We start from the raw sequence: 24,433 nt of genomic DNA, 5'->3' as shown, positions 1-24,433 counted from the left end.
GTGATGTGAGAATAGAGCTGGTGAAGAGCGCACCTAGGGGGCCGCCTCACCAGTGGTGAAGGACAAAAGAGCAAACCATAAAGGGATTGCTTTTTGGAGGAACAAGGTTTCTTGTTTGACACTTTTGACAAACAAGACCACTTTGACACTTCCTGGCCTCTGACACCACAGGCTAACTCCACGTTTCGAATCTTACCATCACCTGTGCCACACAGCCTGGCTGACCGGAAGTTTCCCACCGAGAGATTCTCATCTTAGTGATCTCTTACTTTGCTGGCTTCTCACCGCAACAGGAGCAGCTGACTCAGTCATAACATGTTACTGATCCCCCATCTAAATCCCTCAACACAAATGTAATAGGGTGGTCTGCCCCTTAAAGGGCCAATGAGGTCAGAGATCAGCCAGCCCTGTGCTGGAAGAGGAGCCTAGCAGGCAAGTGCTGGGAATCAGCTGGCCCGCTTGGCAGTGTCAGATGATTGGGCCTAATGATTACCAGATAGGGGATGCAGCTGAAGCCTGGGAGGTGATGAGTCTTGGCTCAGTGGAGGTGCTGACTGCTAACGGTATGTCTATGCTGCAATTAAACATTCGTGGCTGGCCAGTTTCAGCTGACTTGGGCTAAGGGGCTGTTCAATTGCAATGTAGACTTTCGGGTTTGGCCTGGAGACTGAGCTCTGGGATCCTCCCCCCTCGTAGGGTCCCAGAGGCCGGGCTCTAGACCGAGCCCGAATGTCTGCACCGCAATTGAACAGCCCCTTAGCCCAAGCCCCATGAGCTGGAGTCAGCTGACACAGGTCAGCTGCAGGTTTGTAATTGTAGTGTAGACATAGCCTAAACTGCCAGGGCCCCCCACAATCTGGTTTGAGAATAGGACTGTTGTTTCGTTTGTCACTCAGCATTTCTTGTGTTGGACAATAAATAGAGTCTTTAGGTAAGGGCTATGAACTGATCTGTGTGTGGCTTGTTATCTTTCCCTGGCTGGTGACTGAGTTTACAGACCTACACTAAATGATCCACTATCTTTTTTAACACTTTATTTATTTAGGAATTAACAGTTCTTAGCTATGTAAATATCGGAGACAATACAATCATCTTTCCAACAGTGATCTTTTGTTAGAGAAACTTTACACAGTAATATAACAACCAGATCTCTCTATTTAACAACATGTTTTGTTACAGAGTGAGCACCATTTTGCTTCCCATGGCATGAAATGATCCAGTATTTAAAATAAAACAAAAACCCTAACGTTCTTCCCCTGTCCCTTGCAGAGCGTAATGCTGATTGAGAGAATGACTTCTGAGGACAGATCTACGCTTAAAGTGCTGCATTGGCGCAGCTGCATTGACTGTACTGTTTAAGTGAAGATGCTCCTGTGCCAGTGGGAGAAGCTCTTCTGTCCACATAGTGCTGTCCGCCCAGGGAGTCAGGTCAGTATGACTGTGTCGCTCAGGGGTCTGGATTTTTCACACCCCTGGGCGACTTGGTTATACCAATATAGGTCTGTAGTGTAGACCTGGCCTGAGTAAACAGCAGGAAAATCCCTTTCAGCAAGAGTTCATGTGCTTTCAGATTAGTTCAGATGCTTACATTTTGTGCTCTGGCTGGTGTTTGCTTCCCCGAAGCCTGGGCCTGGACCTCAGCTGATCATTTAAAGGAGTCGTTTAGCTGGTGAACTTCTTCCATTGCCAAAACCTAGCAGGTCAGTATTTCCCGTTGCATCACAATTGTCATTCTTGGTGGCAGTCTTGTCTGCTCTGGGGATTTGCTCTGGCTACAGCCATTGCTGGTCTGCAGATTTCAAGCAGGGGTAACTTATAAGTGGTGTTGACTGTCTATACCAGAGGTTTGCACTGGTGCAGCTATGCTGTAGACAGGTCCAAAGTAGGGCCAAGGCCGAGCTGATAGCTCAGCCCTGGAGACATTAGGCATCAGGGTTGAGGCATGTACTGGGGTGGTGCATGGAATCCTGCACTCCTGCTGCCTTTGCTGTAACTTTTAGTCTGATGTGTGTCGTCTTCATTTTATGACCAGGGGTACAGAGTGCCAAATAACTGCAAGCGGCTGGGCACTGTTGTGGTATTTCTTGCCAAACAGGAAACCTCTTGAGTTCACCTGTTTCTTGCAAATCCTGGAGGTGGAGCTTGAGACAGGGTTCCACTAAGCAGTGCGTACGGTGTCTTGGCGTGGTGTTCTGTGTGTTTAGAGTGTTACCAGAGACCAGTGTTGTTAGATCTTGCTGTTTAACGTCACTCACTATGTGAAGGGATCATATTGTGTGTAATTTGGAAGCTTGTGTTTAAATGTAGGTGGCAATGGATTCATCAGTGTAGGGAGCGGAAAATAAGTGGGGCCCTGATCCCTCAATCCTTGTACGTGCAAGTAGCCCCATTGAAGTTAAGGGGACTGCTTGGATAAGGAGGTACTACTTTTACGAGTAAGAGCTGCAGGATTGAGCCCTTCCCTAGCTACAATAGTGATTCTGAGCCTCTTCCTCAATGATGCTCTGCCTTTCTGTGTCTGTGAACTGGATCTTGTGTCTTGTTGATGACTGTGGGAGTCCCTCCCATCCGTGTTCCATAGAGTCACGTTCCATAGCAGGAAACAACAAATACTGTAGCTCTTCTTGTATCCTCCTTATCTTGTTAACAAGGCACTCTGTGTCCCTTTTGTTTCCTGCCTGGCCGGATGTTTGCTCCTCCTCCCGTTTCAAAGTTCTTCCCCTCTTGGCCACCATTGTGAGCCATGTGGAAAAAATGAGTAAAAACTCTTGCCGCAGGGCTCTGCAGTGACATTTCTGACAAATGATCGCAAACCTCAGGGCCAGTTTGGAGGATCATATTTCACAGCTGCAGTACAATTGAAATGCCATAGCCATGAAATGCAAACTTTAAGTGGAAGAACAGACCAGACAATTCGTACATCATTTCAACCATTGGGTCTGCAGCACTAGTGTTCCTAAATAAAGAGCAAATTAATAATAAAATGGAAAACGTTCTAGGTATTAAATGCCATATTTCACCAATGTTGTGTATTAGATAACCCATTATTTGTGCAGGATACTTCCAGTTCCAGTAGCTATTTAAGAAAAGCATTGGCGGTAGATAGAGCACTAGAATGGGAACGTTGAAACCTGAGTTCTGTCCCTGGCTCTGGCACCGACCTGCCTTTTGACAGCACTTCACCTCTCTCTGCTTTGGTTTCCTCCGGTGTAAAGTAGGGAGAATGATACTTAGTTCGCTTCTTGTAAACTCATGAGATCCGTGGATGAAAAGCACTGTAAGAGCCAAGTGTAATTTATTGTTCATCTATGCCCAGCGAGGTATTCTGAGGTAATGGAAGAGTGGCACACAGCTTTCAGTGTCAGAGTTGGAAACACTGATTTCTAGTTGATCTGCATATGAAAGGGTGATATATTAACAAAAAGAAAGAGAGAGACAGCGCAGAATCTTTGGTCTGCACTTGGTTAGCTTTTATGATCCATTTACACAGCATCACTGCTGCTCATATCTATATAAAGTTAAATAAGTAGATCAATGGTGGAATGAAAGCTGGTTAAGCAGAAGTGATTGTTTTTAGAAGGGGAATTTACATGTTTTATGTTGTTAGAGTTATACTTTTAAAATGATACATGTACCTATATAGAGGCAGGTGACATTCCTGCCTTGATAGACACACACTGGATTGAGTCCAACTTATTGCCCTTCCTAGTGTTTCCTTAAATAACAACAAACATGAATTTGCTTCTGAGCTTGGCTGTTCATAGGATTCTACCATTCAGGGCCCCTCTGCCCCTGCCACTAGTTCCCTCTGCATTGGGTCAGGTCTAAACTTTAAAGTTTTGCTGGCATAGCAGTGTCAGTTAGTGAGGAGTGTATTTTTTTTGTTGTTGCTTTTTTTAAATGATGTAGCTATGCTGGCAATGCTTAGGGTTGCCAACTTTCTAATCGCACAAACCTGAACACCCTTTCTCCGTCCCTTCCCCAAGGTCCTGCCCTTGCCCAGCAGCCCTGTCCCCTGCTCACTCCATTTCCCCACCCTCACTCACTTGCTCATTTTCACTGGGCTGGGGCAGGGGAGTTGGGTGCAGGAGGGGGTTAGAGCTATGGCTGGGGATGCGGGCTCTGGGGTGGGCCAGAAATGAGGGGTTCAGGGTATGGGAGGGGGCTCCGGACTGGGACAGGGGATTGGGGTGCAGGAGGAGGTGAGGGCTCCATCTGGGGATGCTGGCTCTGGGGTGGGGCTAGGGATGAGGGCTTTGGAGTGCAGGAGGGGGCTTTGGGGTGGGGCAGAGTGTTGCGGTGGCGGGGTGAGGGCTCCAGCTGGGGGTGCGGACTCTGGGATGGGGCTGGGGATGAGGTGTTTGGGGTACAACAGGGGGCTCTGGGCTGGGGCTGAAGGGTTTGGAATGTGGGAGGGGGTTGGGGCGTGGGAGGTGGTTCGGGTGGGGAGCTTGAGGGGCTTTGGGGTGCGGGCTCCAGGAGAGAGTTTGGGTGTGGGAGGCGGCTCAGGGCTGGGGCGGGGGGTTGGGTGGCTCCCGAGTCCACAGAAACACCAGCTCCTAGGTGGAGGTGAGGCCAGGCGGCTCTGCGCACTGCCTTTGCTCGGAGGCGCCACTGCAGTTCCAGCCAATGGGACTCCGTCTAGGAGCTGAGGGACACATTGCCGCTTCTGGGGAGCCTCGTGGAGCCAGGCAAGAAGCCTTCCAGCCCTGCACCAACTGGACTTTTGATGGCCTGGTCAGTGGTGCTGACTGGAGCTGCTAGGATCCCTTTTTGACTGGGTGTTCCGGTTGAAAACTGGACACCTGGTACCCCTAGCAATGCTGTATATGCAGTTATACCAACAAAAGAATTTTTTTGCCAGTATAGTTTATTTCATTTAGGGAACTTGTCTAAGTTATACTAGCAAAAGCTTTTAAGTGTGGACAGTACCTCTGAGAGAAATGGTGGATCTTTTTATGGATCTTGGATCGTAGCTAAAAACCTTCACTTGGTCTGGCAGGAGCAAGAATCAGCAGAATAGCTCTGCATCTTTATTAGAGCAGGTTGAAAAACAAACACCCTTTTTTAAAAAAATTGAAATACTGAAGTTGTTTTTATTTCAAAGTGTTTTGAAATAGCTTTTTTTGTTTTCACTAAAATTTTTGGATTTTTTTAAAAACTTTTTTCAGAAATGGTAGCAAAATAGTTATCAAAATAATTTACAGAAAATCAGTTTTCACAACTGTTTTTAAAAATATTGTTGGAGGGGAAAAGGCATTTTATAGACTGCTCAGTTCCTTTGTGGTGGTTGACTTGTGGTGGTTTAGGTTGGACTATATCTGCAATGCATGAAATCATAACTACTTCAGTGCTTTTTATGGATTGTAACATATCAGGGCTCTTTATTAATGTAAATTTTATTCAAGTGATTCACAGCTCAGTACTGTGGGAGTACAGAGGGCTTATTCAACACAGTTCTGAGTTTTATATACACAAGGAGTATTGTAAAATTAAATCTCTTTGGCATATTTTAAAAGCAGCCGCATAGGCCAAACATTCGCATATGATTGATATTTATTCTGTCATCTTTTCACTCTCTGCAGCAAACCGAAATTGCCTCCATCATTCTTCACCCAAGAGAATGTTCTGTCTGGTCCAAAATGTTCCGCTTTTAAGACTTGATTGAAAGCCCATTGAAGTCAATGGGAGTCTTTCCACTTACTTCATTGGGCTTTGGATCATGCCTTTATTTCACAAGAACAGGGGCTCAGCTAGTGAACTCCTTCCATTGCTGAAATCTATCAGTTTCTAGGTAAGGGTTCAAGTGCCAGGTGATCTGGGACAAGAGCTAGGTGAGGCAGACTCTGCTTGCTGTAGGGTTCAGTGTTTTAGCAGCTTCAGGCTTGCTGCTCAGCCTACGTGATAACTTTATCCACAGTGCAGAGAGGTTTCCTGATACAGGAAGTACCAGGTATACATATGGTCAATACCGTGGACACAGAAGTCCAGAGTTTCAAACTTGAGGGCATGGGGAGTGAGTAAAAATATATGACTGAGATTTTCAAAGTTGGCTAGGGGGATTTGGATATCCAATTTCCATTTAGAATCATAGAATATCAGGGTTGGAAGGGACCTCAGGAGGTCATCTAGTCCAACCCCCTGCTCAAAGCAGGACCAATCCCCAATTAAATCATCCCAGCCAGGGCTTTGTCAAGCCTGACCTTAAAAACTTCTAAGGAAGGAGATTCTACCACCTCCCTAGGTAACGCATTCCAGTGTTTCACCACCCTCCTAGTGAAAAAGTTTTTCCTAATATCCAACCTAAACCTCCCCCACTCCCCCACTCCCCAACTTGAGACCATTACTCCTTGTCCTGTCATCCGCTACCACTGAGAACAGTCTAGAACCATCCTCTTTGGAACCACCTCTCAGGTAGTTGAAAGCAGCTATCAAATCCCCCCTCATTCTTCTCTTCTGCAGACTAAACAATCCCAGTTCCCTCAGCCTCTCCTCATAAGTCATGTGTTCCAGACCCCTAATCATTTTTGTTGCCCTTCGCTGGACTCTCTCCAATTTATCCACATCCTTCTTGTAGTGCGGGGCCCAAAACTGGACACAGTACTCCAGATGAGGCCTCACCAATGTCGAATAGAGGGGAACGATCACGTCCCTCGATCTGCTCGCTATGCCCCTACTTATACATCCCAAAATGCCATTGGCCTTCTTGGCAACAAGGGCACACTGCTGACTCATATCCAGCTTCTCGTCCACTGTCACCCCTAGGTCCTTTTCCGCAGAACTGCTGCCTAGCCATTCGGTCCCTAGTCTGTAGCGGTGCATTGGGTTCTTCCGTCCTAAGTGCAGGACCCTGCACTTATCCTTATTGAACCTCATCAGATTTCTTTTGGCCCAATCCTCCAATTTGTCTAGGTCCCTATGTACCCTATCCCTGCCCTCCAGCATATCTACCACTCCTTCTAGTTTAGTATCATCCACAAATTTCCTGGGAGTGCAATCCACACCATCCTCCAGATCATTTATGAAAATATTGAACAAAACTGGCCGCAGGACCGACCCTTGGGGCATTCCACTTGATACCGGCTGCCAACTAGACATGGAGCCATTGATCACTACCCGTTGAGCCCGACAATCTAGCCAACTTTCTACCCACCTTATAGTGCATTCATCCAGCCCATACTTCTTTAACTTGCTGACAAGAATACTGTGGGAGACCATGTCCAAAGCTTTGCTAAAGTCAAGAAACAATACATTCACTGCTTTCCCTTCATCCACAGAACCAGTAATCTCATCATAGAAGGCAATTAGATTAGTCAGGCATGACCTTCCCTTGGTGAATCCATGCTGACTGTTCCTGATCACTTTCCTCTCGTGTAAGTGCTTCAGGATTGATTCCTTGAGGTGCTCCATGATTTTTCCGGGGACTGAGGTGAGGCTGACTGGCCTGTAGTTCCCAGGATCCTCCTTCTTCCCTTTTTTTAAAGATTGGTACTACATTAGCTTTTTTCCAGTCATCCAGGACTTCCCCCGTTCGCCACGAGTTTTCAAAGATAATGGCCAATGGCTCTGCAATCACATCCGCCAATTCCTTTAGCACTCTCGAATACAATGCGTTCGGCCCTATGGACTTGTGCACGTCCAGCTTTTCTAAATAGTCCCTAACCACCTTTTTCTCCACAGAGGGCTGGCCACCTACTCCCCATGCTGTGATGCCCAGCGCAGCAGTCTGGGAGCTGACCTTGTTCGTGAAGACAGAGGCAAAAAAAGCATTGAGTACATTAGCTTTTTCCACATCCTCTGTCACTAGGTTACCTCCCTCATTCATTAAGGGGCCCACACTTTCCTTGGCTTTCTTCTTGTTGCCAACATACCTGAAGAAACCCTTCTTGTTACTCTTAACATCTCTTGCTAGCTGCAGCTCCAGGTGTGATTTGGCCCTCCTGATTTCATTCCTACATGCCCAAGCAATATTTTTATACTCTTCTCTGGTCATTTGTCCAATCTTCCACTTCTTGTAAGCTTCTTTTTTATGTTTAAGATCCGCAAGGATTTCACCGTTAAGCCAAGCTGGTCGCCTGCCATATTTACTATTCTTTCGACACATCGGGATGGTTTGTCCCTGTAACCTCAATAGGGATTCCTTGAAATACAGCCAGCTCTCCTGGATTCCTTTCCCCTTCATGTTATTCCCCCAGGGGATCCTACCCATCAGTTCCCTGAGGGAGTCGAAGTCTGCTTTCCTGAAGTCCAGGGTCCGTATTCTGCTGCTTACCTTTCTTCCCTGTGTCAGGATCCTGAACTCAACCAACTCATGGTCACTGCCTCCCAGATTCCCATCCACTTTTGCTTCCCCCACTAATTCTTCCTGGTTTGTGAGCAGCAGGTCAAGAAAAGCTCCCGCCCCCCCCCCCCCCCAAGTTGGCTCCTCTAGCACTTGCATCAGGAAATTGTCCCCTACATTTTCCAAAAACTTCCTGGATTGTCTATGCACCGCTGTATTGCTCTCTCAGCAGATATCAGGAAGATTAAAGTCGCTCATGAGAACCAGGGTGTGTGATCTAGTAGCTTCTGCGAGTTGCTGGAAGAAAGCCTCATCCACCTCATCCCCCTGGTCCAGTGGTCTATAGCAGACTCCCACCACTACATCACTCTTGTTGCTCACACTTCTAAACTTAATCCAGAGACACTAAGGTTTTTCTGCAGTTTCATACTGGAGCTCTGAGCAGGCTCCCTTACATACAGTGCTACTCCCCCACCTTTTCTGCCCTGCCTGTCCTTCCTGAACAGTTTATAACCATCCATGACAGTATTCCAGTCAAGTGAGTTATCCCACCAAGTCTCCGTTATTCCAATCACGTCATAATTGCTTGACATCACCTGGACCTCCAGTTCTCCCTGCTTGTTTCCAAGGCTTTGTGCATTTGTATATAGGCACTTGAGATAACCTGCTGATCGCCCCTCATTCTCAGTATGAGGTAGGAGCCCTCCCCTCACAGACGTTCCTGCCTGTGCTTCCTTTATTTATTCTAAAGGTGATTAGGTTTCCAAATCCCTTGCACGTGGATGAAAATCTCAGCCTGTGTTTATGAATTTGGAAGTGTGGGGTGTTATGTGAGGATACATGGGACATAGAGAACTCTTGATGACTACTTGTTAGGGACATCAGAAAAGCTAAGAACGCAGTAAACTGACACTGGCATATACCATAAGAAGGGCCCACTGCTTTCATATAGCAGTGTCTCTTTGGGACTTTTGACCATCATTACAGCTGGTAGAGCCTGTAACTGGAGCTGCTTTATGCTTCCCCTGTTAACTTCAGTGTTGTGCACCGCCGTTTCATATTTTCAACCTTACTGTGTTCCTGTTTCAGTGGTTCATCTTCCTCAGCACATCAGCAAACTAAGAGGCATCCCTCAAACCCGTTATGTTTTTTTTAGAAGACTTAGTGACAGCAGGAAGTAGGGAAGACAAAAGCTGGTTACCCGCAGGCTTTCTCTTGCACTGACCTCAAGTCATCAAAGCAGTCATGACTTCAGCAGATTGTTCTCTGACATCTCGGGCTAACTGCATGCAGTTATTTATAATTTACTGCAGAAGCTAGTGACTTAAAAGTCAGCTTGCAGTATCTAAAACAGAAAAACCTGACCTGCTAGTCAACCTGAATCTGTGCCTCTTGGGACCTGATTGATGCAACAGGCTATGTCTAGTCAGCGATCATTGTGTCGATTCTATTGATGTCTTAGTCTGAATGGTTCTCTAATGGAGCTCTTATGTTTTCATTACCAGCTGACATTTCCCTCCTCCCCCAGTATATTCTCTATCCAATTTTTATTGTCTCATGAGGCCTCCATGACTCTGAGTAATGTGGTGATTGGTGACAACTCGTGGCAGTAATACTCATAGATTCATAGATACTAAGGTCAGAAGAGACCATTAAGATCATCTAGTCTGACCTCCTGCACAACGCAGGCCACAGAATCTCACCCACTCACTCCTGCAAAAAACCTCTCACCTATGTCTGAGCTATTGAAGTCCTCAAATCGTGGTTTAAAGACTTCAAGGAGCAGAGAATCCTCCAGCAAGTGACCCGTGCCCCATGCTACAGAGGAAAGCGAAAAACCTTCAGGGCCTCTTCCAGTCTGCCCTGGAGGAAAATTCCTTCCCGACCCCAAATATGGCGATCAGCTAAACCCTGAGCATATGGGCAAGATTCACCAGGCAGATACGACAGAAAATTCTTTCCTGGGTAACTCAGATCCGCCCCCATCTAACATTCCATCACAGGCCATTAGGCCTATTTACCATGAATATTTAAAGATCAATTAATTACCAAAATCATGTTATCCCATCATACCATCTTCTCCGTAAACTTATCAAGTTTAATCTTAAAGCCAGATAGATCTTTTGCCCCCACTGCTTCCCTTGGAAGGCTATTCCAAAACTTCACTCCTCTGATGGTTAGAAACCTTTGTCTAATTTCAAGTCTAAACTTCCCAATGACCAGTTTATATCCATTTGTTCTTGTGTCCACATTGGTACTGAGCTTAAATAATTCCTCCACCCCATCACATGGTTTTCCAGCAGACGATGGCGACTGTTGGGAGGGATGCGTTGTTACTTTGAGTGGATTTTGTCTTTGAAATATGTTAAATACATTAGTCGTTACTGCTGGAGGTTACTGATTCCCACTGGGGCTGTATTAGGTCAGTTGATGCAATAGATTGAGTTACATGCTATGATATGCAAAATATGGCATTTGTGTTGGGTTTTCCTGGCCACATGTGTGGTAGATATGGAATACCTCTTGCTTTATGTGCTATTTTTGTTACTCTCTTTAGTCATCACCTCTGAGATGGATAATGCTTGTGTTTGTGCAGGCACATGTCTGCACACACTACTAACCTTTACTGGATGGAATGTGTCCAGCCTGCCCATGTATGTATTTCTTGACTTGGGTCTTGTCTACAGGAGGATTTACTGTGAATCTACATTACCCCAGCTTGCTGTGTAGTAACTCACGGTGTGGCCACTGCTACAGCAAAAGTGTGAGAGTGTGGTTTAACATACTGCACTTTGAAGTAGTATGCTAAGCCGTATGCTAGGGCTTTCACTGTGGTGTAACAATGTTTGCACAGCAAGTTGGTGCACTACACAGTCACACAGTGGCTTACTGTGCAATAAGTCACCATGTAGACAACACTGGGACTCCATCTTAGCCACGAAGAAACCTGTGTTTCTGCAGCCAGAAGTCATGGATTCTGTGCTGCGTGTAAATTAATTGAAAAACATGGTGTGCAACGTGATTCCAGTTCAGTCTTGCCTTAAGGAGTCGGTTGGCAGAATATTTATTTTTTATTTATTTATGTATTGGAGGAGTGGGGTATGGGGGAGGGAGAGAGGAGAAGGCAGTGTAGCCTAGGTGATGTGGCCCTGGACATGGTTTTATTTCTGGTGACCTTCAGCAAGTCTATTATCTCTCAGTGACTGTTTCTTAGACTTTAAAAAGAGGGTAATGATACTTGCCTCTTCTGTAAAACACCTGGAGATCTCTATAAGAGCTGCTTGTTGTTGATGTTGTTGTTATTATTTATTATTATAAAAACACTTTTCAACACCCAATAAAATGTATTTTCAAGTGATCATAAAACAGGCCAGCCCTTCTGGCTTTAATGACTTCCAATTCCTCATTTAGTATTTCTTATTTAAAACGATTGAACTGTAATACAAATATACACTGAAAAGAAAGGATGTATTTTTCAGTGAAGCTGCCATATGTTGGCTGTGAAAACTTTTAATTAGCTAAGCGAGAGAGATGTACACCAGTTCTTTGGGGTGGGGAAATAAACTCCTGATGTCGTGAAACGTGGGAGTTGGATGAGATGGGGAACTATTACAGTCTCTTTATAGAGCATGTTGTCTGTTTCTCATTATCTTTAAATAAAAACAATGTGTGATCCTCAAAACACATCTTCCCACTTAGCCTGCTTGGCAAGAGTTTGAAGACATATTATTAAATAGATGCAAAGATTGTTGTCTCTTTCAGTTTAAAATAGAATGGCATTTGCATACTGTAGTTTTTGTCTTGCATAGTGGTATGGGTCTAATACACAGCTCTGGCACACACAGAGGATTGAATCTTCTTTTCTTCAGGGACGGTGGAGTTTTGGAAGGGTTTCCAGGCATCTGATTGTGGACTTTCCCTTAATGTGCCTCTCCTAATTCGCTCTCCACTGGTCTTCATTCACATGCCATCTCGTTGGGATCATCGTTTGCCTCCCTTCCTGCTCATGCTCCAGAGATCTGCTACAGTGACGCCACCTCACCAGGATGTTGGGCAGGGAAGGAGTGGCTAGCACTATACCTTTAATCTATGCCGAGTCTAACCCCTTAGGGATCTGTGTCATTGTTGACTCACTGGTAAGGCTGTTCACACCTAGGGTGACCAGATGTCCCGATTTTATAGGGACAGTCCCGATTTTTGGGTCTTTTTCTTATATAGGCTCTTATTACTTCCCATCCTCTATCCCGATTTTTCACATTTGGTGTCTGGTCACCCTATTCACACCCCATCTTGGAGCCCTGTCATATTGAAGCCAATCGGAATTGCAATTTACATACCCACTGAAGTGCCTGAAAACAATATGGGACTTCCTAGGTCATGGTGAAAGGAGTTTCATTGCACTAGGGAATTTTGCTTGAGAGCAAATCCAGCTGTGGGGAGGCAGCGTGGTACAGTGGAGAGTTTTCTCAAGGAAGTGAAAATACAGATAACAAGAATCTGTCCTGATTGGGAAATTTCACTTTTGTAATGGACAGGTCTGCACAAGCGACGCAGACTGTTGTTCCAAGGATGCTGGGTATTTTGGCATGTCACACCATGGGTAGTAACATGACTGTAAATTGACATTGGGAATGAAGGAGGAGTTCTCACTGGAGAACAGAACCCAAGGAATCAGGCTTCTGCCCTCTGAATGGCCTGAGCAGGATGTGGAGAAGGAAAGATTCCCATTCTAACCTACAGCAACCCCCATGTGATGATTCTTGGCTGCTGGATCTATGCAAGTGTGGTTCAAGGGGGCTGTTCTTATACTGGGTGAGCTTTCTGGGGCAAGGGTTGCCTTTGTGTGGGATTTTTTCGCGGTGCCTAGAGCAATGGGGCCGCGATTCCTGTTTGGAGTGCTTGCACACTACTACATTAGAAACAGGAAATAATAGCAAAGCCGCTTCTCTTTCCTGGCTTTGAGTGTATCTCACTGGGTAGCTCTTCTGCCCACTTTTCCCCGCCAACCTGAGTCAGGGTCAGGCTGTGTAGCTTTAAAAAGAAATTTAGATTGGCCAATGGTTGGATTTGAAGGGCTCACTTCCTCTTCAAAGTGCCCAAGCCCACTGAACATCTGCCTGCCAAGACTGCTGCTGCTGCGCCTCATGGCACAAAATAATGTCTTGCCTTATGCAAACTATGAGGTAGGCTGGTGCCTGATGCCACTGATGTGTTTCCTTAGAATAAAAAGGAAATGCAACAGGCTAGACTGACAGACCATGAGGAATTTCTAGCCTCATCTCCAAAACTCTGCACCTCCTGTTCAGTGAAATATTTGAACGCTTGGATGCTCACCCAAATCTATAATCCAAACATTTGGATCCCTCACAAAACTCGGAGCCTCTTTTGGTTGGTACTTGGGCTGATATTTCTCATGGTTGAGTTTTCTCCTGAAATTCCAAGAATAGTCATGTGGTTGGAATGCTGGACTGGATTAGGACTCAAAGACCTGAGTCCAATTTGGGCTCTGCTACAAAATTTCCACGTGATCTCAGGCAGGTCACTGAGTCTCTCTGTGCTTCAGGTCCCATCTGTAAAATGGGAATACAAATACTTTCTATCTCCCAGCGTCTGTCTGATTTGACTACTTGGATTGTAAACTCTTTGGGGGCATGAGCTGTTTCTTACTCTGTGTTTGTCTAGCAGCCAGCATAATGGGGCCCTGATCTTGGTGGAACCCCTAGAGGCTCTTGCCATACAAATAATAATTTCCTGAATATGGCAGAACCGGAACCATTAGAAAAACTCCTTAAAAGGTCAGATTCTACCATATGTGGAGTAATATCCTACCATGCAAGTAGCTCTGCTGAAATCACTGAATGTATTCACAGAGTGAAGGCACTAGCCAGCATGGCTATGAGTTGTAGACTCTGGCTGCTGCTGTTTTGCTGCTTCGGGACAGGAAGAGGTGCTAAACACTTTGAAAGCTTTGGTTGAGTTTCTGGGTGTGGTTTCCAACCTTGTGAAATAGTCTGCCCATCCCTAGGCTGGACCCTATTTACATTGTACTGGATTCAGACCCAGTATTTACTATAAAACAATAAAATTTGTTGAGTTAAATATCTGAATTGCAAGGTTTGTTTGTTTTTTTTAGCAAAACCTCACAGCAGGACTCCCTTTTCTTTTTTGTTGTTGTTTGTGCATCTAGAGCTGTTAGTAACAGTTCAGAGAGAACTTATATTTGTGGTTTGCAGCATCTGTTATCTTCAGTGTACTTTTCCTGCAGTCACTTTTCTGCACCAAAAAGAGTTCTTTTCCTTAAATTGCGAGTCATAGCTGTAGATGCGAATTCATATATAGCAAACGGCTTCTTTCTTGACTTCCATATCGCAGGCTGGATTGGAGAGTGCCATTTTCTTGCTACTACCGGTGTTTATCTGCTGTCATTGCCTTCATCAGTGAGTCCTGTTGCCTTTTATTTCTCTTGACATAGTCAGAAAAAAACATTTGACATGTGCAAATGTGTAGACATATGTATGCTTAATATAAAATTCTGCATAACACTTTATATCAATTAGAACAAATAGGAGGAGAAGAAAAGCAATAAGCTGAAGCATGTAAAACTTCTCCTGATGATCCGTATACAACTGAGAAGGCTGTGGAAATGTTTATCTTCGAGTAGGGTGACCAGACAGCAAATTTGGAAAATTGGGACATGGGGTGAGGGGTAATCGGAGCCTATATAAGAAAAAGACCCCAAAATTGGGATTGTCCCTATAAAATTGGGACATCTGGTCACCCTATCCTCGAGTCTGTTTCTGCAAATATCATTCATTGTAATGTTTACTACCTGGTGGAATCACATTAACTTCAGTCGGAATCGCTAATGGTGACAAATGGTAGTGTTTGCAGCATTGAGCCCTTATTTGGGGCCAGATTTAAAGTGTACAGAAGTTAGCAAGTAATTTCTGTTGGTTTTTTGGGGAGAGGGGACAATGCTGTGTGATCAGAGATTAAAATGAATGGACTGTGTTGGGACTCTTCAGGTACGTTCCTGGCTCTGCTGGTTAACTGGCTGATTTGTCCTTCAGTAGTCACTTTGTCCAAAACTTAGAAACTTGGGTGCTCATGTTAGTGGCCTGATTTTTAGAGGTGCTCAGCACTCATTGCTCAATGGGAATTGGGGGGTGTCAGCACATCTGAAAACTAACCCCTTATTTAGGTGCCTGATTTGGGTTCCCAAACTTTGCCCTCAGACTCTGTGTGTATTATATTTTTAAAAATGGAGATGATAATACAATAATGTCTCTGAAGATTAATTCATTCTGATAAATCTCTTTGAACTTTTCTTTGGTGTAGAAGTCCAAAGTATTAGTGTGGACTACATAGTAATATGCAATGCTTTATATAGCATTTGCTATACGAAATTTAAAAACTTCTTTATTAACTGTATAGCAGGGCAGTGCTGGGGGTTGGAGGGTAGGGGAGGTGGGGTCAAGAACAAGTATCTCCAAAGGGAGTATTGATGTTGCCCAAGGCCAGTGCAGGGATACTAAAGGATGACATTTACTTCAGTAGGTCTCCCCACATAGCTTTCCTCTGCACATTAGACTCTCTCTTTCCTTAATGTTTTAACAGGCAACTTTCAGACTCTACCTCCCTCTCTTAAATACAAGGTTCCTGTTATTCATGCAGGAGGCAGTGGGAAACAACAAAGACCAACCACCGCCTCCATTCCACCACCAACAAATCCTTGTTTAATGAGTGGAAAATCCCTTCTTTTTATGGCAGAACTTTAACTGAGCAAGGGTGCAAACTCATGGACTGAAGCAATCCTTTTGCAGGCTCAGGAAGATACTTCATTGAATCCATTCAGTTCACGTCTTGAAGGATAGAAGCTTTATTATTTGTATTGTGGTAGTGCCTAGGAGTCCCACTCATGGATCCTCACCCCATTGTGCTAGGTGCTGTACAAACATTTTTTTCCTTTTAAAATGTTCAAATTCTAGAAATGGATGGCCTTCATTTGCTTGGGAGAGTTCCCTACTTACTAGGTAGCAGTGAATAAGCTAGTGGAGAAGATGGCTAGTTATCAGTTATCCTTAAGTAATCACCTCCTCTCTAGGTGGCATGCATTCAGAACTGGGGAAGAGGTGGAGATAAGAAGCAGGAAACAAAGGAGGAAGGTCCCAGTCACAGAACAATTAATACAGGATGTTAGTAGGACATTCCTGACCCATGTTCTCTTGTTCCTTTGTCAAGCTTGAGTTGAATAACTTTCTGTTCCAAAGTGCAGAAGAACAAAAAAGATCAACTGCCATGCCGGCGACTTAATTGTGACAGTAACAAAGCAGGCAAACTGCCATGATGTATGGGGAGAGTTAAATATATTATAAATGAAGGAGCTGGGATTGTTGATCTCTGATGACTTTATCTAAATGAGGGGGACTCTTGTTTCTCTCTCTTCTTGAGTTAGGGAAGAACCATTCACTGTTAGGGACCTATGTATGCTTTTCTTTTGCAATGTAGGTCAGTGGCTGTTTCTTTTCTATAGTCGAAATGACCGCTGACACACACAAAACAAAACAAAAAAATAGTGATCAATGGCCCAGTAGAGCCTGTAACATGGAATTTGAGCCCCTGTATTTAAATAGGCACACGTTTTCTTTCTCTAATTGTTATCCACATGCTGATCCTCATTAAGCCCCATAGCTACATAAGGACCAGAACAGTGTTCATTTCAGCAATATCTTCTTTGTTGTCCTGATCCCATTCTGCTTAGTTCAGGTAACAAGTTTAATATCTTTTTGTTATATTTAAAAGGACTCATAACTGCTGAATCCTTAAAAGCGGATTCTGTCAGGGGATAGAGTTGGACACATGCTTTTATTTAAGGGTACGGAGATATTTGTTTATGGGCTAAACACAAAAATCAATTTTGAGACTTCATTCATTTGTCCTGCGGTCCTGTTTCTTTGATACAGTGGGTCAGTGGGCATTTTAACTATAGAAAAGAAACAGCTGCATAACTACATTGCAAAGGAAAAACATATGCAGGCCCCAAACAGTGCATGGTTCTTCCATTTCCCATCATAAGTGGGCTCTGGGGTGGTCCCAGCGCAAGCCCAAATGGCTACGGTGCAGCTGTATAGCTCCGCAGTCTGAGTCAGCTGACATGGGTAAGCCACAGGTGGTTTATTGTCGTGTAGATGTATCCTTTGGGGCTCTGTCACATTACAATCGTACTGAATGTTATAGCATTACACCCTGAATACAGCTCGTCTGAATTATTTTTTTTTCCTATGGCAGTTTTCAACAACAATAGGAGAAAAAAAAAGATTTTTCTTAAATTTTTCCATGGAAATGTTCTGTTTTTGCTGAAAACTCAAAAACCAAAAGATTTTGGCGAAAAATTGAAATATTCCGTGGAAAACAGACACTTTTTGTGGAAAATTTTGTTTTGTCAAACATAATTTTCCACTGAAAGACTGTTTTGATGGAAAATTTTCAGCCAATCCTGATCCAGAATGTATGGCTTCTATCTGATGTGAGTGTTTGTTTTTTAAAAAAATCCTTTTAGGGGGAAATAAGGGAGACCTTTTGTTCACTGCCCGCCAGTCTCTGATGGGACTGTCACTGTCAATTTAACACAAGCCCATAGAAGCCAATGTGACCCACTTCTCTGAGCTAAAAAAAGAAGTGTGATCAGACCTCTCTTTCTCAAAAGCAGTTGTTTTGCATTTGCCTTCTTTCTGACCACCTTGTGTCTAAATGGCACTGTGAGTCTGTCGGCTTATCTGGTTACTGTGAGTGTGTGTATTGTCTGCCTATTCAGGCTTACTAGTCATTTCCTTTTATTAAAGTACTTCTGTTTTGGATGTAATTCCTAACACTTTCCCTTCCTATGAATGTGATCAGGTCAGTTCCTATCATTTTGATTGAAGTTACTGCCTAGTATTGTTGCTACTTTTGCATCCCTAACTGATGAATATTTTGCACTGCTCTCTCACTTTTTATCCAAAGATTTCATCAGATTTTGCAAACATTAACACATCAGTAATGCAGTAGTAGGCTTGTCAATTTCTGTGTATCCTTGGCCACTAGAGGGGGACAATGAGCCACACGTTGTTAGCATGTGTACATAGGCATCACATTTGCACCTTCTTTGAGGCAGAGAGGTGAAGTGATGTGCTCAGTTAATTTGTATGTGATGTAGCCAGGCATAGGACCCCACAGGATCTCCTGGTTTCCAGACCTGTGGTTTAACCACAAGACCAATTTTTTCCCTAAAAGCTGTCAGTGTCAGTGTTACTTTTTTACACGCACAATTTGGAAATTTTGAACAAGTGAAATAGAGGATGAAATTAACCAACCATATGAACTAAGTGGAAGGTGCTGTGTGTCCAAAGTGCCATGATCAGCATTGTGACAGCTGTTGCTTTTCTATTGGGTGAGGTTCAATCCTTGGGTCAGAAATAACTGTAGTTAAAATTAATTAGTTATCACTCTATTTTGTTTTTTAAGAGTTGAGAGTTAGTGATTGCCCTTTATAACAAGAACATTAATGGTGGTGAGTTAAAGGTGGCCTGCATTGTATCCTAAAACACTAACACCGTGTTAATTATGCTGACGTTATTGAGGAAGCAGATAAGCAAGTACCTCATGTTGAAATCAAATTGTTCTTACCTTTATGGGTAGTGGAATTTGCCTAATTGGAATTCCTTTTTTTGTTTGTTTTTTTTTGTCTGGGTTCAAGCTGAGTTTAAAATTCACTTTCATGCCTCTTGAGAAATGCTTGAAAATCTCATTGGAGCTTTCACTTTCTTGCTACTGATCCCTTTCATTCTGTGCAGTTGTCTGCATTCCCATGCCCTGAAGCAGCCGGATATTTGGAACCAAAGTGCCTTTAACAGCGCAACTTACTATTGTGGGTATAAACTGTACAGCGTGACATGTGGCTATACAGTCCAGGCAGTATATTAGTTTAAGTAGATAAGGCCAGGTCAGTCAGCACAACTAAATAGTATTGGCTGTCAATGATCACCAGGGCCTGTTATGGCATCTGAGGCTTGTTAGAGCCTATGGATACCCTAGCCATGGCCCCGTCACTGGGATTGAGAGAGGGGTGGTTTATGGTCCTGTGCCACGGTGAGAATCCAATAGGCCAGAGAATGCTCTGTTGCCTGGATGATTTGGGGCAGCTTCCATGGTGTTTGACAAACCCACTGGTCACTTAATGATTCTTTATTGTTTTTTACTATTTCAGTAGTGTCAGTGTAAGTGCATGATAGTAGTGAGGTCCCTGCTGTGAAGAGATTAAAATGTAAGGGCTAAATTCTGCCACTCTTACTTGCATTGAGATAGTTGTACCTCACTCTGATTTCAGTGGAACTACTGGAGAGGTAAGGCACAAGTCCGTGTCAGTTGTGGGAGGGAGGATTGGGCTCTGTTCAGGCAATGCACAAGTAAAGGGGATTCTGTAAACCACTGTTTGATTTACAAGGATGATGTCCCGGGTTTTGAACGACCGCCTCTGCACTTTCCATGGAAATCTCACAGGACGTGTATCATGGGAGGCTGATATATGTGTCTCCTATTTCCCTTTTCAAATCCCAGGCTGTGTTGTTTAATTTTCCTTGTCTCATGACTCGTGGTGCCTGAGAAGAGGCACAGTACATGCCAAAGAAAGGAGGGGAGGGTGTTGCTGCTGACTGAATGCCCATGACAAAAGCATGAGAGTGTAGTCCAATTCAGGGCACTGATCTTTAAAGCCGTAATAAGTTCAGAATGGAACAGGTGTAGGTCTCGGTGAGTCCTAAAACACATAACTGGGGTTGAAGACTTCTCACTGTTGCTTTTCTGCTACCTTTGATTTCCTTTTTTTTTTGCTGTGTTGTACTGAGCACCTAACTCTCTATATTACTGGGCATTGGGCTAGAATAGGGATCCTAGAGCTAAACAATTTGAGTTATCTCATTGTTGTCTGCTCAGGTGATTTATTGCAAGCCTCATGACCTTACCCCACTCACATTATTCTTGAGGGGATTACAGGAAAATCTCAGCTTTCATTTCTTTTACTAATTATTTATTTCATTATTTTACAAAAAACCCTTTTTATTCTCTGATTGCAGAGAAGAGCCTGAAAACATGACTGGAGTGTAGCAAAAAGACACAGAAGTGAGAAGGCAATGAACTCTGGATTTATTAAAATCTCATTATTTTGGGGTGGAGCCTAGATCATGATTTTAGTATGTTTGGGGGTTTGGCAATATTTCAAAAATGATTTTTCTCAAAGAAGAGTGTGTGTGTGTTTGTGTTTTGGCCAACTAATGGCCAGACACTGGAACAAGCATAAGCCCCGATCCTGCAACTGGATCCACACAGATGGGACCCCATTAGTGTTGCCAACTCTGACTGAAGCTATTGCAGGAGATTCCTCCTCTTCCCCCCCTCTCCCCCCATGACATAATGCCATTTTCTTAAAATATCCTATTAAAATCTCCCGGATTGCTTTCAGTAGTCACTGGGAGATCGATGTCAATTCCAGGAGACTCCAGGCCAATCCTGTAGGGTTGGCAACCCTCGTTCCCATGCCCATGGGGAACCCCAGTAGGTCTGCCCACAAGGATCTGATTGCAAAAATGGAAGTACATTTTTCAAAAGTGCCTATGTCCTGTTTTCAAAATGAGATAGGCATTTAGGAGTCTACACCCCCACTGACTGTCAATGAAACTTAGGGTAGAATTCTTAGGCACCTAGGTCCCATTGACTGTCAGTGGAATGTAGGCTTCTAAATCACGTTTGCAAATAGGACTTAGGGCTTGTCTCCTAGAAAGTTTTGCTACATTAACTAATAGAGTTAGAGCACCAACCTCCCCCCGCCCCTCCCCCAGTATAAGGCACAATTATACCAATCTGTACCAGGGCTTATGTCAGTATAATTATATCAATAAAAATTCTCACACCTAATCCGCAAAGTTATACTTGTATAACTTTTCTAGACCAGGCCCTAGGCTTCTAAGTCACAGGCTTTTGAAAATTTGACTCTGGGGCTATAACTGTTTAGCAGAGTCCCTCACAATACTACAGACCAGATGTGAATCAGGAGTGAGACCAATCCTTGTGACTCAGGGCATGACTACAGTTGTGAGTTACAGCACATTAAAGCAGCCCCTGGCACTCTAACTCATAATGCGTCCACACTGGCAAGGCACGTAGAGTGCCCGGACTCCGCATCTGGAGTGCTCCTGGTACTCCAACTCGACGAGAAGCATAACGCTTGATGCGCCCCAGCTGGAGTGCCACGGCACCAGTGTGGATGCCCTGGTCTGTTAGTGCGCTCTGATCGGCCTCCAAAAGTGTCCCATCAGTGTTTGGGGGGGGAGAAGCTGTCCAGTCCCAGCTGCAGGAATTACGATACCTTCGGGCAAATATCAAGGGACATGATGGAAAGGGGCCATGAGCGGGACGCACTGCAGTGCAGGGTTAAAGTGAAGGAGCTGCGGAATGCCTACCACAAAGCCCACGAGGCAAATAGCTGCTCCAGTGCTGCCCCCACGACCTGCCGTTTCTACAAAGAGCTGGACCCAATACTTGGGGGCGACCCCACCTCCACTCCGAGTACCATGGACACTTCAGAGTCCAGTTCAACAAGGCAGGACGAGGAGGAGGAAAGCGGGAGTGAGGGTGCTGTGGAGGAGAGGAGACAGCCCAGCATCCAGAGATGCATGCAGCCAGAGCTGTTTTCAAGCCAGGAGAAAGGTAGCCAGTTGCAGCGGCCGGTGCTTGGGGAAGGACAAACACCAGAGGAGGTTCCTGGTAAGCGGCTTTTATTTTGGGAAGGAAGTTGTTCAGTGCAGGCTCTTGGGGCTAGGAGGGTTAGGGCTGCATGCATGCCTAAATGCGGAATAGGGCGTTGATGTGCTCTCTCACATTGCTGTAATTGGCCTCAGTGATCTCTTCAAAGGTCTCATGCAGAAGCTGGGGCAATGCGCTTGCGCAGGTTCCTTGGGAGAGCTACGGTACTCCTAGTCCTGTAAGGCTAACATGTCCGTGCCACTGTGCCATGAGCGGTGGGGGGACCATTGCTGCACACAGGCAAGCTGCATATGGGCTGGGGTGAAAGCTGCATTGTAGTACAAGACCCTCCCTTGCTTCCTAGGTCACTCTCAGCAGCGAGATATCTTCCAGGACGAACTCCTGTGGAAAATGTGGGGACAGAGTTCAGTATAGGGGGCCCCTGCTGCTGTTAGTTCTCCCCAAGGCACAGAAACCCAGAGGACAGTACAGCCGTGAAACAATCAGTCCCCCTGGCCCCTGTGCTTACTCACCATTTTGGGGCTCCTGTGGGTTATGTGCGCTTGCTTTGGGACAGACAATTTCTGCTATTGTGTAGACTGTGCTTGTCTACTTTAAGTACGGCCAAATCATTGATCTGTCTGGTGTGAACAACGCTGCCTCTGTTAAGTGTTGCATTTTGCCTTTACAGATGCAACCCTGAGATCTCAGCCGTTCATGTCATCACCGGCCGAAAGACTCTAAAGAATTCGAAAGGGGCCACGTAGAAGCAAAGAGGACATGCTGCATGAAGTAATGCAGCAGTCCCTTAATGAAAATCAAAAACTGCAGGAGTGGCGGGAGAGAGAAAGGAGGGTCCTCCAGCAGAATGCGGATCGCCGGCACCAAAGCACCGAGCGTCTGCTAAGCATTATGGAGCGCCAAGTGGACTCGATACAGGCGCTCGTAGCAATGCAGGTGGAGCGCTTCCGCCCCCCCCACCCCGCAGCCCTTGTTCCAAAACTCTTTCCCTTGTACCCCCATGTCACCTCCAACCCACTCAACCCCCATCACCATGCATTTCAGCCAGCCAGAAGTGCAGCACTCATTGCACAGCACTCCAGATGGGAAGGCTGAGTATGATAACAGGAAAATGATAACAGTATGATACGCAAATCTGTGATTGTACCGTTCCCCTCCCCACCCCACCCCCTTACCCTTTCTGTTTCCCAAGCAGTTGTGTTTCTTTTCAATAAATGGATTTTTTGGCTTTGAAAACATTCTTTATTATTGCATAAAGTAGAAGATACCTTAGCCCAGGAAAGAAACAAGCACTGCAAGTCAGTGTATCATACATAGGAAACACAGATTCCTACTAACATTGGAACCACTGCACTTCACTCCCGTGCAGGCACCAAACATTACTGGTGGCTTTCAGCCTCAAATTGCTCCCTCAAGGCATCCCTAATCCTTGCAGCCCCACGCTGGGCCCCTCTAATAGCCCTGCTCTCTGGCTGTTCAAATTCAGCCTCCAGGTGTTGAACCTCTGAGGTCCATGCCTGAGTGAATCGTTCACCCTTCCCTTCACAAACGTTGGTACAGCATGCGATATAACCGTGGGGATGTTGTTGTTGTATGCGTTATGCGGGTCGACATCGTCGTCGGACTCCTCACTGTCAGTTTGTAGCTTAAGGAGTAACTCAACTGCCAAACGTGACGTGCTGGCGAGACTTATCAGCATATTCCTCAGCACTTCGGGCTCCATTCTGGCAGACCGAAAGGGAAGACAAAGTGCGCAGTACAAAAACCATTGAAAGATGGCGCCAAATGTGAATGGAAGCACAGCGATTGCTGGGATGCGAAGCGAAGCATCACGGGGCTTTGGGACAGGACCTAGAATGCCCCCCCCCGCCCCCTTCCCACAAGCCACAGCACCAGAATGGGAAGAGGTGCTCTGTGGGACAGCTGTCCATAATGCATCTCTCCCAATGCTGCTGCAAATGCTGCAAAGGTGGCCACGCCAGTGCGCTTGCAGCTGTCAGTGTGAACACACGGCAGCGCTTTCCCTACTGCGCTCTCTGATGGCTGGTTTAACTCTCAGCGCTTTACACCTGCAAGTGTCGCCATGCCCTTAGAAGAAGCAAATTAGCTTTCCCCCCTTCTGGCTGAGGGCTGGTCTATACTAGAATGTTTTACCGGCATAGCTGAGTCTGGTAGGAGTGTGGGGGGGAAAATCACTTAGCTATGCCAACAAAAATCCTAGTGTAGTGTAGATGCAGTTTTACTGCCAAAAAAAAATGCTTTTGCCAATAGAGCTTATTCCATTTGAGGAGCTGGTATAAGCTATACTGGTTAAAAGGCAACCCCTTTTTTGCCAGTATAAGGTGCTTTTCCACA

General features: G+C 45.0%; 2 protein-coding genes across 2 annotated transcripts in view; both read left to right on the top strand.

The window, feature by feature from the left end:
• PARVB (parvin beta) overlaps positions 1-24,433 on the top strand; it is a 97,467-nt gene that overhangs the window by 5,338 nt on the left and 67,696 nt on the right. The gene's annotated exons all lie outside the window — the stretch shown is intronic.
• LOC311531497 (uncharacterized protein) lies at positions 1,283-23,279 on the top strand. Its single transcript, XM_084648898.1, has 3 exons — positions 1,283-1,700; positions 20,392-22,078; positions 22,749-23,279. Exons 2-3 carry the CDS (start codon positions 21,703-21,705, stop codon positions 22,799-22,801), a joined length of 429 nt encoding a protein of 142 aa, XP_084505024.1. The 5' UTR covers positions 1,283-1,700; positions 20,392-21,702; the 3' UTR covers positions 22,802-23,279.

This window comes from Lepidochelys olivacea, assembly GCF_965140295.1.
Source record: "Lepidochelys olivacea isolate rLepOli2 genome assembly, chromosome: 1".
Taxonomy (NCBI): domain Eukaryota; kingdom Metazoa; phylum Chordata; order Testudines; family Cheloniidae; genus Lepidochelys; species Lepidochelys olivacea.
The sequence above is the reverse complement of the archived record's forward strand: the minus strand, read 5'-3'. Positions and strand labels throughout refer to the sequence as shown.